At 57.7% G+C, this 18571-nt stretch overlaps 1 protein-coding gene across 1 annotated transcript in view; it reads left to right on the top strand.

Annotated features, from left to right (window-relative positions):
• CPXM2 (carboxypeptidase X, M14 family member 2) overlaps positions 1-17671 on the top strand; it is an 82025-nt gene extending 64354 nt beyond the window's left edge. Inside the window, exons 8-14 of the mRNA XM_028512868.2 lie at positions 1846-1969; positions 3156-3352; positions 4486-4665; positions 6922-7219; positions 11269-11408; positions 12999-13098; positions 16261-17671. Of these exons, the coding sequence (XP_028368669.1) occupies positions 1846-1969; positions 3156-3352; positions 4486-4665; positions 6922-7219; positions 11269-11408; positions 12999-13098; positions 16261-16514 (1293 nt within the window). The 3' untranslated portion in view covers positions 16515-17671. The remainder of the gene's footprint in view (positions 1-1845; positions 1970-3155; positions 3353-4485; positions 4666-6921; positions 7220-11268; positions 11409-12998; positions 13099-16260) is intronic.
• The last annotated feature ends 900 nt before the right edge of the window (positions 17672-18571 follow it).

Here is an 18571-nt window from a genome sequence, read left to right as displayed (position 1 = left end):
CGCATCTTCGCAGGCAGGGAAGGGCCCCCAGAGACCGAAGCCCTGGCCCCCCTGGGTACCAGCAGGGGCACCCTGGGCGAATCACTCAGGGTCTCTCTCAGCCTCCGTCTCCTCATCGGTGCAATGGGGACAGCCATCTGGGGGCCACATGTGAGATTCAGTGGAGAAATACAAACGAGGCATTCTTACTGCGATCGCCAGAAACAGAACACCTTCTTACTGCACCTGTTGACATTCTTGCTGTCATTCTTATGTGTTGCTCATTAAAACGCGCCGCATCGCACACGTGGATCCCTTCCCACCTGTGCCCAGTGTCGCTCGTGGTGATGGAGGTAGAAGCTGCCTTTCCCTTCGTGCTCTCCCTCCACGGGCGGAGGGGTTTCCGCCCGTGCCCTCTTGTGGACAGGAGTCCTTCTGAGTCAGCTCGCTCTCTCACCGGGGTGTTGCAACACAAAGGGAGTTGTTAGACAGGGAAGCAGCTTTGCCCCAGGAAGGAATCAGACCCCGCGCTCCTCACCACGGCTGCGCCTGGGGCACCACGTAGACAGAGCCCCGCCGGCCGGGAATCCCTCCGCGCTCGGAGAGAGGCTTGCTGGCGCTCCTGGAGCGCACGAAGCTGTATTACGAAAGGCCGATGAAGCGCTCCGCGGTATCACTCCACCACATCGTGAATTCCACACACTGCCGATTCTCCGGTCTTCACAGATTTTAACCCACCGTCAACTTGCAACAGATGTGTTTATTTGCAATTTACACAGACATTTGATGGATAATTCAGCTGATGGAGAATTTTTTGAAAGATGGTTTGAGCACATCCGGGTCCACGCCGTCCCTGTGGGCCATGCTGTCCCTGTGGGCCACGCTGTCCTTGGGCCAGAAAGAGGCTAGCAACCCAGCCTCTTTCTGGAGGACGAACCCCTCTGGTGGGCACCTGCCTGCTCACTTCCCTGGCAGGGCTGTCCTTCCTCGCTGCTTCCACAGCATCTGAGCTCCCCCCCACCCCCCATCATTAACATAAGGCTGGGAATGGGGCCATTGCTCCTGCCCCTCCCCAGGGGTGGGGCTGGTCTGTCACCCAGCACCTCCAGACCATGTAACAGGCCACTCACAGGTCCTCACTCAGAGATGCGAGGCAAGGCAGCCTCAGGAAAGGGTGTCTCTGTCCTCCCTGTCCCCCGGAGGGCCGCTGGTGCCCTGCAACCGGCAGAGCCCACCTTACCGCCTTGCAGCCTGGCCCCGCCTGCAGCAGCAGCTGTCTGTCCGATGAGCCGACGCTAAAATTCAGAAAACAACGCGCTTGTGTTTCTCTCCCTCGTGGAAGCCTGCTTGCCCCGCCCTCTAACTGCACCCGTGACCTGGGTCCTCGCGTGACTCCCCCCCCCCCCACGGCCACCGCTGCACTGGGAGCTCCAGGGGCAGGGCGGCGTCTGTCTCCTCAGCCCAACGTCCCAGACGCTCATTGTGTTGGGGGGGGGGACTGATATTCGGTAATAAACATGCACCTAGGCGGGGATATAGAGATGAAAGGCTCAGCCCATCCCATAAGGGATCTGCAGTCCAGCGAGGGGACAAAGGAAAGGAGAGAAATCGTGAAAAGGTGGGAACCACAGCCAGGGGAGGTGATGCCGCCACCCGGGGAGGTGAGGACGGTGATGACCACAGCCAAGGGGTGCTGGGACGGAGGGCAGGGCAGAAGGGGCCCAAGGCGGCCTGGACAGTGGGAGTGTGTGTGGGGGTGGGGCGGGGGAGGCTGTAGGAGGGGAGCAGTGTCCGTCTCAAGGAAGCTCCACCCCCTGGAGTGGGTCACTGTCCCTGCTTAGGTCCCTGGTCCGTTGTGTTTTCCAGCTGATGAAGGTTGTGAATGACATGTGCCCCAACATCACCAGGATTTACAACATCGGCAAGAGCCACCAGGGCCTGAAGCTGTATGCGGTGGAGATCTCTGACCACCCCGGGGAGCACGAAGTCGGTGAGGCGGCCCCCCTGGGATGCACACGTGTCCCTTCACATCCGGTGCCTTCCTCAAGCGAAGGAGACAGTTGGCTCCACGAAAGCACGTGTGACCAGGGCAGGAGGTGCCCATGCACCGCGCTCACTGAGATTCTGCAGTTCGTCCCGTGAGCCTCTCGCCTTACGATGTGGGCTGTCGGCTCACTTAAGCGAGAGATGCCCTCCTTCTCTCCAGACGGACTGTTTTTAATTCCGTTCTCCTGTTTTTAATCCTGTTCTGAGACCAGGCGCACTAACCAAAGAAGAAGGTGGCCAGAGACGGGTAGGACGGGGCCCTTCTCTGGGAGAAAATTCTGGGCTCCCTGGTCATTAGAGGCTCCAGTGAGAGGAGGTCCCTAATTCTTCCCAAGCGTTTCCTATTCTCAGCCGTTTCCCGTTAGGCACTGGGAGCCCATGTCCGCCTCCAAGTCCGAGGGGCTCCCCTGGTTTTCTTCCTGGTAAATCTGTGAGTGCTCGAGGGGCCCCCTAATATTTAAGTTCAGAGATTTGTCTGATTCGTCCCACTTGAACGCTCACCGGTGTTTCTGGACTTCCTCCCAGGAGTGTCTTGTGAAGGGCTCACCCACTCCTAAAATCCCACGCCTCAGAGGCAGCGCCTTGACAGCGAGCGGGGAGGGGGAGGGGTTGTCTGTCTGCGTCCCGCCCTGGAGAGGCGGAGCTTGGACGAGAAAAACACTCAAACTCAGCCCTTCCCAAAATTTCCAAGAGCGTGCCTCGCTGACTTGCCCTGCTGGACTTGTCTTCCGCTGGTGTTTATTCATCTTTGTGTCTTTGTGAAACTTCATAAGAAGTTCTTTTAAGAAAAATAAGTGCCTCCCCAGACAGAAAAATAATTTCTGTGGCTCGAGTTCTGTTTGTGAATTGAAAGCCTCAGCACAGCGCGCCAGCGTCTCTTCTTGCCGAATGGGAAAGAACGTCATTGCCCAGGGGGTTGGCGTCACCCGGGAGGTTTCTGCACATTTTCTTAGTCACCTGCTTGGGGATGGAAATGATACTGATGAGATCTGGGAGGTTTGTTGGGAAGAATTAATGGGGCTAAGCCTGTGAGTGCACACTGTTCAGGAGGCCTCTTGTCCCAGCACCGAGGGGCGGGCGCTGCTTGGCTGCTGGCGTGACCAGTCTCTTTCCCATCTCTGTACGTCCAGGGGAGCCCGAGTTCCACTACATCGCGGGGGCGCACGGCAACGAGGTGCTGGGCCGCGAGCTGCTGCTGCTGCTGGTGCAGTTCCTCTGCCAGGAGTACCTGGCCGGCAACACGCGCGTGGTCCGCCTGGTGGAGGAGACCCGCATCCACATCGTGCCCTCCCTGAACCCCGACGGCTACGAGAAGGCCTACGAAGGGGTAATGGCCCTGTGCCCCTGCCTGACGCCGCAGCTGGGCCCCCGACGCACAGCGCGCTTGGCCAGGAGTTGAAGTCCACCCTTGGGCCCTGGCCGGGTAGCTCCCAGTTGGTTCGAGTGTCGTCCAGATACTCCAAGGTTGTGGGTTCAGTCCCTGGTCAGGGTGCATGCAAGAATCGGCCAATGAATGCATCCATAAGTGAAACAAATCGATGTTTCCCGCCCTCTCTGATAATAATAATAATAAGCAACCCATACTTGAAGCTTCCTTGTTGAGTCTCGCTGCTGAGGCAGGGGCCCCACAGGTTATGAAAGATGCAGCCTGGGACTGAGATTGACAGGGGCCCTCAGGGGTGCACGTCAGCAGACTGGAGAAAGCGAGCGTGACCATCACTGTTGCGAACACAGGGGTCATGATAGGGTGGCATGATGGCGTCAGCACTTGGCCCAGGCGGGCCCTGGCCTTGACTGCTGCTTACAAACCTCTCCTCAGTCCCCTGAGGAGAGTCGCTCTGGTGTTCTGATATGTCGTTTATGTTTCATGTTCTGAGCACGATGTAGTGTTTGTATAGGTGACAGTTATGTATAGAATTATGTATAGAATCGAGTGAGGGTTACCTGAGCATAAAATGGAAAACTGTGCTTAAAACAATGCTACCTATCAAGTGCATGCCTTACGATCCAGAATTTTGGCTGTGTTTATTGATACACATAGGGATTTGCCCAGTCAGTTGGTTGGGGGTTTGTGAGCCAGGATTGCGGGCTGGACAGGGAGGCTGTTACTTTTGCAGTGACGGGCTCCTAGATTCATTACCACTTGGTGTTCCACCTGACCAGGGTAGATGTTCTCAGGGGCGATGAGAGGGGGAAGGAGGGGCCTCCTGCTTTCTGAGCACCACCCCGTGGCAGGAGCCCCTCTCTGGGGAGCGATTTGGCTGTATCATCCACCATCACCCACCAAGTGTGATTAGAAGGCGTCTCCATATTCTGCTCTGGATTCGACTCTGGGTGGGGGAGTGTGCAGAGACTCGGAGACGCAGCTCGGGGCTGGCGACGGGGGCGTCCTGCGGTGTGGGGTGGCGTCGGCACCGGCCAGCGGTCTGTGGGTTCCTCTCACTCCGAGTTATCTCCCAGGGCTCGGAGCTGGGGGGCTGGTCCCTGGGACGCTGGACCCATGACGGCATCGACATCAACAACAACTTCCCTGACTTAAACACGCTGCTCTGGGAGACGGAGGACCGCCAGAACGCCCCAAGGAAGGTCCCCAACCACCACATCGCCATCCCCGAGTGGTTCCTGTCTGAGAACGCCACGGTGAGCGAACTGCCTGTAGTCCAGAGGGCCGGGGAGGCCGGAGCGCATGCCCACTGGTGTCTGCAGAGGACCAGGACAAAACCACTGCTTCTCGTATAAGTTTTCTCCAAGAGTAGGGACGTGTGCTAGATTGCTAGATAATAAAGTACCTTCCAAGTTGATATTTTAGGAGATTCTTTATAAAAAATCGTGTAGTTCCATTCCTTTGTAAGAACATGGTGCTTTAAAAAAAATCCCCAATTTGTGCGTTTGCAACTACCATCATGCCCCCCGCCTTCCGCAGTTCTACTGTGACATTGTCCTTGGTCCTCGAGGATTGCTGAAGATACTTTATTTTTATTTGAATAACTCTCCATGGGTTTATTACATGGGGTGCTTCTTTGGAAGGAAAAATGCAATTGGGTGAGAAATGTTTCCCCCAAAGTCCTCAGGGCGAGTTTCACAAAGCGTATATTGTAGAAGAAATAATTTTCACAGGATCTCGTGCCCTTGTATTGCCTTCCTTGCCCATGGTCTTTGCCCCTGGTCTTTGCATGTCTCTATGAGTCAGGGTGAGGTCCAGTGGCAACAACAGAGAAAAACAAGTAACAGTGGCGGAACGAGGTAAAAGTTTATTTCTTTTTTTCACATAAAAGGACTCTGGTGGTGGATGGTATATGGCCGGCCCACGGTCATCCGGAACCAGGGACTCACCCATCTTTCTGCTGCCACCTTGTTAGCAGGTGACTTTCATCCCCAGAGTCATACTCCAAGGCAGCTGTGGGTGCCCCGGCTGTCCTGTCTGTGCAGGGAGGGAGAGACAGGGTTGGAAAGAAACCCTCCTCCCAGATAATGCAATAACGGGAAGAGGCGTTCCTTGAGTTCCAACATCATACTTCTGCTTAACTCTCATTGGTCAGAATTTAGTCAAAGGTGACATCGGCTCCCTGCAGGGAAGGGTGGGAAATGGTACATTTCAGGCAAGCACGTTGCAAGCTCACTGCAATTGTTTCCAGTGTTTATTTTTCATTATGGATTGTATTCTACTGGAATTACCTTCGTAGGGTCAGTAACTGATGGCAAGCATCTCAATCAGCGGCCAGCGTGGGACCATACCAACCTTCCCCCTTTTAGTTTCTAACAGCGCCAGGGCCCTTCCTCCCTTCCCCCGCTTTCTCCTCCCCCTCCGAGGTTATCGAAGCAAATGCCAGGCACAGTATCATTGCACTGGTAAGTATTTCCTATCTCTAAAAGACGGGACCCTCTTTTAAAACTGGAAATTATTACCATTGTCATCTACAAATAAATTATGTCTTGATATTATAACATATCTAGCCAGTCTTTACATTTTGTTATCATCATTCTGTCTCTTTTAGCTCATTTAAAGCAGGATCCGAAAAAAGCCCATTCATTTTGATTAGTTTATCATCTTTTTAAGTCTTATTTAAATGACAGATTCCTCCTCTACCGATTTCTTTTTCCCCTTGCAATTGTATTGCTGTCGACCTTGTAACGGCGAGGTTATAAGCAGCTAGACTCTGTCTTGTAGCATTTCCCCCTGTCTGGGCTCAGCTAATTGTATTCTTGTGAGGCCCTGTGACAAATTCCTCTGTTCCTTGTAAACGGGCAGTGAATTCAGACCAGACTAGACTAATTAGAACAGAGGTTGGCAAGCGCCAGCCCTCGGGCCACGCCCCCCAGGTCCGCTTTTGTAAACGGTTAGTGGAACCTCGCCTCCTCCTTTCATCTGCCTGTCATCTACGGTGCTTCCCTGCGGAGTTGAGTCCTTGTGACACAGACTGTGTGGCCTGCAGAGTCTCAGATGCGTACGGACTGCCTGGCCCTTTACAGGAACGGTCTGGACGGAGGGTTTGGCCTGACTCGGAACTAATACATTGGAGGCCGTGCTCTTCCCTCAGGAGACGCAGGGTGTGTGGCCGTGTTTGCGTCTGGGCTGTCGGCGGCCCGTGATGGAGGCGTGCCACCCGGTGTCCCTGGAGCTCAGCACGTCAGCACCCTGACCCCGCCCTTCCCTCTGTGTCAGTAGCTTCCCTCTTCCTATGAAAGGAAACCTCCCTGGATTTCTCTTTTGTAAATCCATTACTTCTACAAAGTCCAGTTCATTCGGGGACAGATTATGAAACTCGAAATTTTGCTCAGATTCTCCCGTGAAATTATTGCCTTTGCAACCTTGCCCCTGTTTGGAAAGCTGGGGACAGGAAGCGGTTTCCTTCTCGTTGGATTCCTCAAAGCGTGGTTCGCTTGGGATGTTCGCAGGTGGCGGTGGAGACCAGGGCCGTCATAGCCTGGATGGAAAAGATCCCCTTCGTGCTGGGCGGCAACCTGCAGGGGGGCGAGCTGGTGGTGGCCTACCCCTACGACATGGTGCGGTCCCTGTGGAGGACGCAGGAGCGCACGCCCACCCCGGACGACCACGTGTTCCGCTGGCTGGCCTACTCCTACGCCTCCACGCACCGCCTCATGACCGACGCCAGGAGGAGGGTGTGCCACACGGAGGACTTCCAGAAGGAGGATGGGACTGTCAACGGGGCCTCCTGGCACACTGTGGCCGGAAGTAAGTCTCTGACGGGCTGGCTGCCATCGTCGGGGGTGGGGCCAGATGATAATGGACCACAGGGGCGGGGAGGGACCCGCGGGCCACCTCCTCCTATCCCTACTGTTAGTGTTATTATTAGAACACCAGCTCCCCCTAGTTAGCCCCGGAAAGGTCCCGGCCCTCTGCGGCGGAACCTCCCCTCTCACCCCTCCTGGTCTCGGAGGGGCACGGCTGGGTCCCATGTTATACAGGACCAGGGCTTGGGCGCTGGGAGGGGGGTCTGCCGTGGCGAGAAAGGGGCAGAGCTGAGCCCTGCTGGACTCCCCGACCTGCCCTTCGCCACCGAGCGTGCCGGATCTTGTAGGGTCAGAGGTGGGTGAATGCGGACGCGGGGGGATACCTGACCGAGGAGCAAACCCAGCAGAGGGGCGGAGGGCGTGCGGGAGCTGCTCCCGTCGCAGAGGATGTGGCGGGCTGCGACCTGCAGAGGGGGCTGGAGAGGGTCCCGGGCTCAGGTGTGGAGTGGCTCTGAGCCCGACAGGTGGGGGAGACTGCTTCACGGGTCTCCCGCCCACGGAGGTCAGCCCTGCCGTCCCACGGCGTCTGGCGGGAGCCCGGCTGAGCGTCGTGGGGGACGCATGTGACGTGGCTGCCGGCGCCCACACAGGACCCCAGGCTTTCCACAGGGACTCCCGGTCCCAGTTTCAGGATGAGTGCTGGCGCCTGGCCCAGGCTCCCCACTGAGGAGGGAACACGACATTTCCCGAGGTTTCCCTCTATGCGGGTGGCGGGACCCCAGGCATGTTGTTCATCGCTCATTTCCTTGCCTTGGTGAGGGTTGGTCAAGCCACGGATGCATTTGAAAAATATCCCGTGTCAGAGAGGCCTGGATTCGAATTCTGGCTCATCAGCTGGATGCTGTGTGGCCCTGGGCAAGTTTCTTCGCCTCTCTGGACCCCCACATCTTTCATGTATGAAACGGGCACGATGACCATGGCCATGGCGCTCCCTCTGGGACTGTTGTGAGGACGGTGTGGGTGAGAGACGGGCGTTTGTCCCGGGTCTGGTTTATGGGGGGTGCTCAGCCGTGGTGAGTCCCCGCCCCGCGGAACCCACGGGGTTCAGGAGCGTGCCAGGTCCGCCTCTGTTTCACTGTGCTAGCCAACGTTCACCTTGTTTTGCGGGAGACCTGGCCTTCACGTACTTTTCAGGGGTGCTCCCACCCTCGGGAAAAGGAAAATAAAAAGCAGCAGAAGCAGTTGTTTCTGGGGCCGTTTTAGAACATGGACGCTCGCCGTTTGGGGTGGCCACCCCCCAAGCAGAGGCATCCCATCGATCTCTGTCACGGTTTTGCTCTGTACGAAATTAAAAAAAAATGCAAATCCCTCTCTATCCAGAAAATTTCCTAACGGTCAAAAAGCCTTCTTGCTTTTCAATCCCAGCCCCCAAAGCCTGTCATAATCTTTACGTGGAAAGTGTGCTTGCTTTTCCGGTCGCTGTGACGATTGCGGCGCGGGCACAGCCGCGTCCCTGTTGACGTTCTCAACAGTCGGCTGCCGCACGGTCACATCGGCGGTGTTTAATTTTTTTCCTGTCAATTCTAGTTCCCATTATTTCAGGGGCTTCTGTGGCAGAGCCACGTGGCAGCTCCGGCCTCTTTAATCATCCTCCTGGTGGTGCGATGAAGCCCGCGGATTCATTTCTTCGTGGATTAATGAAATGCGATTTCTCATTTCCTCGCCTCCCCCTCCGCCTCTGCCTCCACCACCACCGCCTCTCTCTGCTCAGATCTCGCTCACTCCTTAGCACGGCGCTGACGAGCGTTAGTTCACAGAGAGTGGAGCTCCGGGCACCTCCAAATGCACACCGTTTGTGCCGTGTGCTTCTTAACTCCAAGGCGACGTGAGACCCTGTTTATTCCTGCACCCTCCCCCACAGGGAAGGCAGGTGTCCTTCCTGATAGTGTTGGGCACCCCACGTGAGCTCTGGGCTCCATGTGGGAGCTCGTGACTGGACCAGGGCTCTGAGCCAGGGGAGAATACCTGGAGGGCCTCGAGGTCCCCAGGCAGGACGGATGGCTCGGGAAGAACTGTCTGACACACCCCAGTATTTTGCCTGCCGGGACTGCCGGCCGGCCTCCTGGTGTCGCCTGCAACTCCAGAGTCAGGGTGCAGCTGAGTGAGTGGACCTGGCCTTTGCACCAACCTTCTTCCACCAGACCGGCCCCCTGTGGGGGATTTTCTGTGAACTTGACACCATCCCACCCTTACTCCACAGCCCTCGTGTCCTCCTTGTTTGTCACCCATGTTGTGACTGAGGACACGTGAACGGTTTGAATCTGGAATCGATCGGGAGAGGCACTGTATGTGTTGTATCCTGTTGCCGGTGGCTTCAGAGAGCAGGCAGCAGATTCATGCAGAATTGCTCTTGACATCCGGAGTCGTGCTTCTTAACCGCACATTCACACCGCGCGGTGCGTCACTTGGCGTCGTGGTGAGCCAGGTGCCGAGGCAGCGAAGACAGGACAGGGGAGGACCCGGACCGGTCAGGGCGCGGGAGGACCTGCTCTTGCTCTCCGTCAGCACGGAGAAACACAGCCCGCCCGGTCAGCTGCCCATGCCCGTGCCCCCCGTGACCCTTGGAGCCACCCAGAGGCTGGGTGAGCTTCCGGGTGACCACGCGGAATGTCACCGCACCGAGTCTTTGTTAATCACCCCACTCCCCCAAAACAAAGACCTTAGGAGAGCCCCTGGGACTCTGTGCCATCCGACATTCATTTGTCCTTTTCCCAGGTGTTGGGTGTGGTAGTGGGTTGACCAGTAGCCCCCCCAAAATACATGTTTACCTGCTGACCTCCCGAACATAGGAATGTGACCTTATTTGGGAACTGGCCTTTTGCAGGTGCAATCGATTTAATGATCTCATGACAAGGTCGTTCTGGGTCACCTGGACCAGTCCTAAAGTCCCTGAACAAATGTCCTTGCAAACAACAGAAGAGGAGGAAACATGGCCATGGAGGAGAGGGCCGTGTGAGCACAGAGGCGGAGACTGGAGCCACGCAGCCAGAAGCCAAGGCACGCCAGGGCCCGCCAGACGCTAGAACTGGCAGGAAGGGTCTTCCCCGAGAGCTTTCGGAGGGGCCACAGCCCTGATAACACCTTGACCTCGGACTGCTGGCCTCTGGACCTACAGGAAGATCAAATCCTGTTGTTTTAGGTCCCCCGGTTTGTGGTCCTTGGTAACAGCGGCCCTGGGAGATGAACACAGGGCCCAGTTCCGTGTCAGGCTGGGCCCTTCACACCTGGAGGCGTGAAGGTGGTGGTGGTGTGAGGGTGCGTGGGTTGGTCCGCCTTGGGGCGTGGTGGCAGGTGCCTTTGCCCTGCCGCCCCTCCCTGCCCCGCCACAGCACACCTAGCTTCCAGCCCTGACTCTCACCTTTTCCAGACACACAGTCTGGACATATTTCTTACCTGTTCTCTGCCTTGATTTTCTTATTTGTAAAATGGTGCTGTGCTGCCTGCCTCTCTGCCGGTTTGTGGAGAAGATTCAGTGACCTCAGACGTAGCGGAGAAGGTGTGGAGGGCTAGGTCCTGGCTCACGTCGGGCGCTCAGGTAGCGCTGGACTGTGCGGCTGCCTTTATGAGTTAGGGTAGGAAACCGTTCCAAAGCGGTGGCTGAGAGCAGCATCATTACAGAGGTAAATTTAATTGAATACTAAACATCTTTGCTGTTGGTTAATGATACCCGTATTCTAAAAGTAGTGTTAAACCGAGTTTCATGAAAGAAGAAGGTTTTATCGGAAAAGCAGTGACTTCTGTTCTCCTTTGGTCCAAGGTGCTTGCGTAGGTGCCTGCCCCCCCAGAAACCCTTCCAGCTGTGTCCTCCCCACCCCCGACACCCCAGACCTGTCCCCGGCACTTGCTGTAATTAACTTTTTGTCTATAGCGGACACGCGATACCTCCTTGTTCAAATGACATCTTCTAAGTCATGGTCTAGCATGTCCTTGCTGTCCCTCCAGTGCCGCTCGGGGCCTTGTCCGGTTACATGCCGTCTGGTTGGCTTGCAGGTCTCAACGATTTCAGCTACCTTCACACAAACTGCTTCGAGCTGTCCATCTACGTGGGCTGTGACAAATTCCCGCACGAGAGCCAGCTGCCCGAGGAATGGGAGAATAATCGGGAATCCTTAATCGTGTTCATGGAGCAGGTATGGCGTGGGCCCACACTGTGATGGGGAGTTGGCTAGGGGATGAGGCCCTTGAGGTGGCGGAAAGTGAGGGATCAAATTGGCGTGGCCATGGTCCCGGGCCGCCATCATCCTGGGCTCCCAGGTCCTGGGCTCCCTGGTCCTGGGCTACTATCATCCTGGGCTCCATGGTCCCGGGCCACTATCATCCTGGGCTCCATGGTCCTGGGCTCTATGGTTCTGGGCTGCCATCATCCTGGGCTGCATGGTCCTGGGCTGCATGATCCTGGGCTCCCAGGTCCTGGGCTCCCTGGTCCTGGGCCACCATCATCCTGGACTCCATGGTCCTGGGCTCCATTGTTTTGGGCTCCCTGGTCCTGGGCTCCATCATCCTGGGCCGCTACCATCCTGGTCTCCACGGACCTGGGCTGCATGGTCCTGGGCTCCATCATCCTGGGCTCCATCATCCTAGGCTCCCTGGTCCTGGGCTCCCTGGTCCTGTTCTCAATGGTCCTGGGCCACCATCATCCTGGGCCACCATCATCCTGGGCCGCCATCACCCTGGGCCGCCATCACCCTGGGCCGCCATCACCCTGGGCCAGTCACTCCAGTGTGGGAGGGACCATCTCCGTGTGCACTTGTTTGGACTCGAGCAAGTGAGCTCTAAGTCCAAGCTAATCGCTCCCACTGGCTCATGGCTCGTGAGACTGGTCGGGGGTTTTCAGATGCTGCTCCATGGGGAGGGAGGTGACGTGTCTGGCCTCCTCATACTCGTCAGCTGGGGCTGTGCGACACAGTGTCCAGGCTGGGGCCCCAGACCACAGAACCTACAGTCCCGGAGGCGACAAGTCCAAGATTAAGGGGCCTGCAGGTCGGTTTCCCTCGGGAACCTCTCTCCTCAGCTGGCAGCCGGCATGGCGTCTTGGAGTGTCGCGTCTCACTACAGAGGGGAAACTGAGGCACGGGGTCCAGAGTCGCTGTGCCGTGTGCCGCACGGCTAATCGGGAAGGGCCCTGTAGACCGAGCTGTCGTGCGCAGCCAAGTCCAGCTCTCCCCTCCTCTCTGACGCTTCTCTGTTTATAACATTAAGTCCATCCATACAGCATAGCAACATGAAAATAAATTGTGAGTGCAAAAATTCCATTTTTACCTGGCTGGTGTAGCTCAGTGGATTGAGCTCGGGCTGAGAATCAAAGCATCGCAGGTTCGATTCCCAGTCAGGGCACATGCCTGGGTTGCAGGCCACGGCCCCCAGCAACTGCACATTGGTGTTTCTCTCTCTCTCTCCCTTCCCTCTCTAAAAATAAATAAATAAAATCTTTTTAAAAATCCATTTTTAGTGGATTTTTTAATTGAACGATCTCAGATCCTGATATTGTTTAAGCTTCTGAGATGCTTTCCCTCCTGTGGAAGACTTCTGGTGCGGGGACCCAGAAGGGATCCAGAAGTGTGCACACACCAAACCCACGAGGTGCCAGGGAGTTCTCGAGCTCGGTGTGGCCTCGTGGGCGCCCCTGGTGGCCCTGGGCTGGCGTTCGCTGTCCTCACCGCGCGGGTCGGGTGGGGCGTACTGGTGAGCTCACCCGGCGTCTCGTCCTGTTTGCTGGGCAGGTTCATCGCGGCATCAAAGGCGTGGTGAGGGATTTACATGGAAGAGGAATCCCGGACGCCGTCATCTCCGTGGAAGGCATCAGCCACGACATCCGAACAGGTAGCCGCACATGTGTGCGAACTTTCTCCGTGGGAGACACCTGTGTTCCGGGAGTGTCCGAATGAATGAGTGGACATTACAGGCTGCTTCCGAGAGTGCACGTCGAATGGGCAAGCCAGGGCAGGGCCCCTGCCCATCCCCCATGCTTCTCCTCCTGGCGGGGAGGAGGGGCCTCTCCCCCTCCAAACCATTCACCTGTGTTACCTGACCCTGTCCTCCCCACCAGTCGCCCCATTTGACCTACCAGGAAGCGGGGAGATCCTGGGGCACCAGGATGGGCTGAGGCTGGAATTCAGACCTGGCGTGTGTCCCTCAATGCCAGGCTGCCCGCCCATGTGCCTGGCATAGAAGGCCAACGGCTGTGACAATGGGTGGGATGTACCTGACGTGCCGCAAAGTGGTCAACTGCCGGGTGACGCCCTGCGTCACCGTTTTTCCTTGTAGTTGCCTCTTTCTTCGCTGGACGGTGTTCTCATGCAGTGCAGCACGGCATTAGGTACACGGTAACCCGTACTGGTCATTCATCCATCCATTCATTCAGCCAGCCAATGGGATTTCAAACTCTTAATGGACCAGCGACCTTCGAGGTGGTGACAGACCTCATGAGTGAAAGGGGCTGTTTGATCTGCTCTGCCTAGGACTGTATTTTAAACCTTGCTAAGGAGCCCCTTTAAAAGAGGGACTCCTAAAGAGCCTGGAACATTCCTTGGGCGATTAGTGCCGTGTACACACTGCGAGGAAACACGAGGGTTTTAAATCGAGTGTGAGAGAAAAAGGCCCCAGGGCCCCGCGCGCCTGCAGAGAGCACTTTGCCTAATGAGCTCTGGGGTTCCAGCCCCTGTAATCAAGGAGACAGCGCTGATGCGCTAATGGGAACCGCATCTCCCTCCGCCTTTATTTCCCCCATAAATAACTCCCCAGAGTGCTCCCACCTCACTGGGTTCCACACTTGACGCACGACGCTTTCCTGGGTTCATTTCGGCGTCTTTCGGTGCTCAGCGTCGGCTCCGAGCTTGCCTGGGCTTCTGTCTGATGCTGATGTGATCCAACAAGTTGTATTTCAGGAGGGATTTTGTGTAAAATAAATAGGAGTGTTCAGTGGAATTCCACAGAGAGAGAGAAGCCAGTAAGAATGCTTTCCAAATGCACGTAAATAGGTCGGCCAAGTACCAGGCGTCTCCGAGTGCCATGCGACTGCCCCTTTGCTGGGTGGACACTGACCTGACCTGCTGTGGAAGGGAGGGGCCTGGGCTGGCCCTTCTGGCCGCTGTGTGCGTGGTGCCCGCTGTGTGCTGGCTGCCCCTGCAGCCCCATGGCCCACGCACCCCCAGGCCGACCCGATCGCTCCGTGCGGCGGTTACCCAGCAGTAGCTGAGACCAAAGGTGTCCGGCTTCTCGTGTTCATGAGACATTCTGGTTTACGTTCCCGTATTTATCTCCCTCCCGCTAAGTGGGACGGGCATTAATGGAGGGTGCACCGTGGGGAAAAGTCGCTGTTAAGAGCAGGAGGAGGAGAAGGTGGTGGCCACACCCTGACCCAGGGCGAGGGCAGGAAGAGGAGGGCCCACGGTCCAGCCGGGCAGGAGGACACGTGACGTGAGCAGGGCTGGCTCCCTCAGTGTCCCCGGGAGCCGTAGGGGTCCAGAGAGACGTCCCCAAAGGGGGAGCCGTACTGGGAAGCACAGGCCGTTTGGCACAAGACAGAGGCTGCTCCACAGGCTCTTGCCTCCTGAAAAGCCTTGAAACGGCATTAGATTTCGTGGGAAACTGTGCATTTTCACTAAAGGAAGGCCCAGGGCGCAGAAAGACCAGGGACCTCCCCCCGCCCCCAGGTGGCGGCGCTCCCGGGCTCTCCTGCTGAGCCCGGTTTACCGGAGAGCGGGCTGTGTGAGCCCAGGACAAACCGCCGACAGATGTCATTCCTTTTCCTTAGCATCTGGAGGTCTCGCGAGCTCACATCGCGTGGGCGGTCTCCGGTGAATCACGGTGGTAACGTGAACTCAAACACGACGCTTCGGCGTGTTATCTATGTCTGTGTGTGTGCACAGGGCAGTTGTATGTATTCACACACGTGTACACAGTTCCCTTCCGCGCCTTAGGGCTGACTCAGCTCTTCCTCAGATCCCGCCCTCGCCCTTCTGGCCCGGCGCGGGGGCGCTTACACCGGGCAGGACACTCAGCTGTCCTGAGAGGGACGCCCCCACCTGCCGCCGGAAGACCCGCCCGTCACTAGCTGTGCGGCCTTGTGCGGGACATCGCGCCTCCCTGGGCACCCAGTCGCTCACGTAGGAGGGGAGCCCTGGTACCGCCTGCCCCAGAGTCCTGCTCGGGGGGTCAGCGGGTCAGTGTGGGCCTTGCCCATGTGCTGTGTTCTCTGCAGGGGTCGCTGCGTCCCTGCTCCATCTCGCAGCCTTTTTAGTGTCCGGGGCCTGTGTTCTCAGCAGGTTGGAGGCTCCCGGCAAGGCGTACCCTTGGCCTAGACCCCTGCTTTATGCAACAGGGATCTAACCTAGAGCTAAGGGTGGACATAGATCCCATGAAGTGCTTGCTGGGTAGCTGACCGGCAGTGTAACAGGGGGTTGGGGGCAGTGGGCAAGGGGGCAGCCAGCCTTGCAGCTCCAAGTCTCCCTTGGACCCGAGACATGGAAACAGCCGTGGAATGAGGTGCATGTACCAGGGCCTCCGCCCAGGTCCTTGGCCCTTGTCCCATGTCATCCTTCCCTTCCCGTCTCAAAAAGGAGGACCCCCACCCCTGAACTGCTGTTCTGTATTTGTAGCCGTGCTAAGGAGAGCCCCAAAGCCAGGCACTGATGGCTTTTCAGGATGGCATTGTGTGGTGGGGGCACGCCGCTTGGAAACTCAAGTTCACAGTGAATGGCATGTATTGTCACAGCGGACGGAGTGTTGGTGATCATTTCTCCAGCTCCGCTCCTGTGTATTAACACTGCGGGGAGCCTGCCCCCCAACCCCCTGCCTGTGAAAACCATTAAGGGGGCTTCCAAAGAGGAAAGCATCTTGGCTTCCAAAATGCATTAAAAATCTGCGTCCGCGGGGGCCTGGCGCCCACACAGCCCGCCGCTGAGTCTGTCTCTGGTCTTGAAATAACAGGGCTGTCCGCGTTGGGCCAGAACGGCTCCGAACTCCCCCGCCTTCTCTTCACAGCCAACGACGGGGATTACTGGCGTCTCCTGAACCCCGGGGAGTATATGGTCACGGCCAAGGCGCAAGGCTTCACCTCGTCCACCAAGAACTGCATGGTCGGCTACGACATGGGCGCCACCCGGTGCGACTTCACGCTCAGCAAAACCAACCTGGCCAGGATCCGGGAGATCATGGAGAAGTTCGGGAAGCAGCCCGTCAGCCTGCCAGCCCGGCAGCTGAAGCTGCGGGGGCGGAAGCGGCGGCAGCGAGGGTGACCTCCCGACTCCGGAGCTGCGTCCAGACCCCGGCAGATGGTACCGCCCCTGGCCATAGCTCCACAGAGGACGCCCTCCCCGTTGTCCACTCTGTAACCCCAGAAGGCCTGGGGGAATGTGTGTGTGTGCTGTGAGTCCGGTCCCCAGGGGAGGGCTGGAGGCCTGGGGCCTTTTCTTTCCTTTGTTCCCATGTATCCAAATAACTTGGGCAGGGCAGCAGAGAAAGGCTGGTGGGAGTGAGCGACTTCAGCAAGCCAAGCAGAATGAGAGAGAGAGAGAGAGAGAGAGAGGGAGAGGGAAGAGCTGGCCTGCTCAGGGGCTCCTGGCTGGGCAGGAGGGGATTCCAGCGACCCCCTGTTCGCGTGACAGCAGATTCCCTGCGCATCTGTGACGTGCGTGCGCGTGCGTGGCTGAAATTGCTGCGTGCCGGGGGCCCTGCTGTCCCCAGTGTCACCCTTCGAGATGCTCACGGGGCCTTCTAAGACGATCCACCCTCCCTGGCCCCAGGACATCCCAAGCTGCTGCAATTCAGTTGTGCTGTTGTCGACAATAGAGGCATTACCAAGTGCACATCAGGGGGGCGGCCTCCTGAGTCCATCTAATTCCCTTTCAACAAAGGGGTGGCATGCTCACGGCAGGGGAGGACGGCTGAAACGATTCAAGAGCGATGGTTGGGCAGCAGGCGCTCCTGGGGGCTGGTTGCATGCCTACTGGGTTTGCAGAGAACCCCCACATTTCCTGCTGGTCCAGTAGCCCTGGGGGCTCCTTGGGTGGTACCGGCAGGAGGTGCCAGCCTCCTAAGGAACCACGCTTGCAGTCTGGCCCCTCTGTGAGCTGCTGGGACGTGGAAAGAGACGGCAGGCTGACCCGTGGCCCTCTCTGCCCCAGACAGTCCCCCCCCCCCCCCACGGAAGGGAGCTCTCCTAAACTGCCTGACGTCTCCTCGGCAGGCACTCCCCACGCACCCCATGCACGGGGTACCAGGCCTTCCAGATCGCACTGAATGTGATGAAAGGCTCTTAGAACCAGTATCTGTGGAGCGTCGTCGGTTCACGAGGGGTTACGGAATTGCCATGCGAGAAAATTTGTTTCACTTTTTGTTTCTGTTGCTGCCTCACTGACCTGGGAAGAATGAGAAAAATAAAGAAAGCAAGTGGCAAGATGCTCGTAGCGTGTGCTTCTCCTGGGTAGTCTCGCCGCCACGCCCGGCGGGTCTGGCTGGGGCGGCTGCAGACACGGGTTCCTCACAGCCCGATCCTGCGGCCAAGCTGGTCCCACGAGGCCGTCTGTCCTCGGCCTCTCAAACACAGCCCCCAGTTCGCCGCCAAGGCCCAGGGAGCCCAGGGGAAACCAGAGAAAAGAAATCAGAGTGGCGGGTGGAGTCATTCAGTGCCCTCCGGGTGTGCAGGCAAGAAGGACGGGTCTTTAGCGCTAAGGGGCACCTCCCAGATCGAGTCCTAGGACGGCAACCGGGTTTTCTCTTGCAGGCCAACTCTGACTTGCCGGTCGTAGTTGCTTGGAGTTCCGTGTTAAGAAGGATTCCGAGGCAGGGTCCTGGCCCCGGTGGGGAAAAACGCTGCAACCTGTTGGCTGTGTGTGCTTTGGGGAGAGGAAGTGGGAACATCGGGGATGCCTCAGGTTTCCATCCTTGAACTAGTTCGAGTCCTCTGGATTCAGACACAGGAACACAGAGGCCCACGGTGCGTGGGGACAAAGTAGCCAAAGTCGAGCTGCGTGCAGCGGCCGGGGCGGGGACGCTCAGGGTAACGCTCCTCTAACAGCCTTCCTGGAAACCCTGATTAGGTCCTGGAGCGGCCCTGGGGTCCGGGCCTCTGGGCCTGACTTCCTTCAGAGCAGAGACCGCGCCCCCAGGCGCTGGAGGAAGCCTGAGGAGCCAGGGGCACACTTCAGAAATCAGAGGGCAGAGGGTGGGAGCCCTCCTCCGACCAGCTCGTCTGGGGACACGGCGGGCGGCAGGCTGGTGAAAGTGTGGGAAATGCTGATGAAGCTCGCAGAGCCTCATCCTGGTGCCTCTTCCGCCATCGCAGCTCTCTGTG

This window comes from Phyllostomus discolor, chromosome 5 (genome assembly GCF_004126475.2).
Source record: "Phyllostomus discolor isolate MPI-MPIP mPhyDis1 chromosome 5, mPhyDis1.pri.v3, whole genome shotgun sequence".
NCBI classification, from domain to species: Eukaryota; Metazoa; Chordata; class Mammalia; order Chiroptera; family Phyllostomidae; genus Phyllostomus; species Phyllostomus discolor.
The sequence above is the reverse complement of the archived record's forward strand: the minus strand, read 5'-3'. Positions and strand labels throughout refer to the sequence as shown.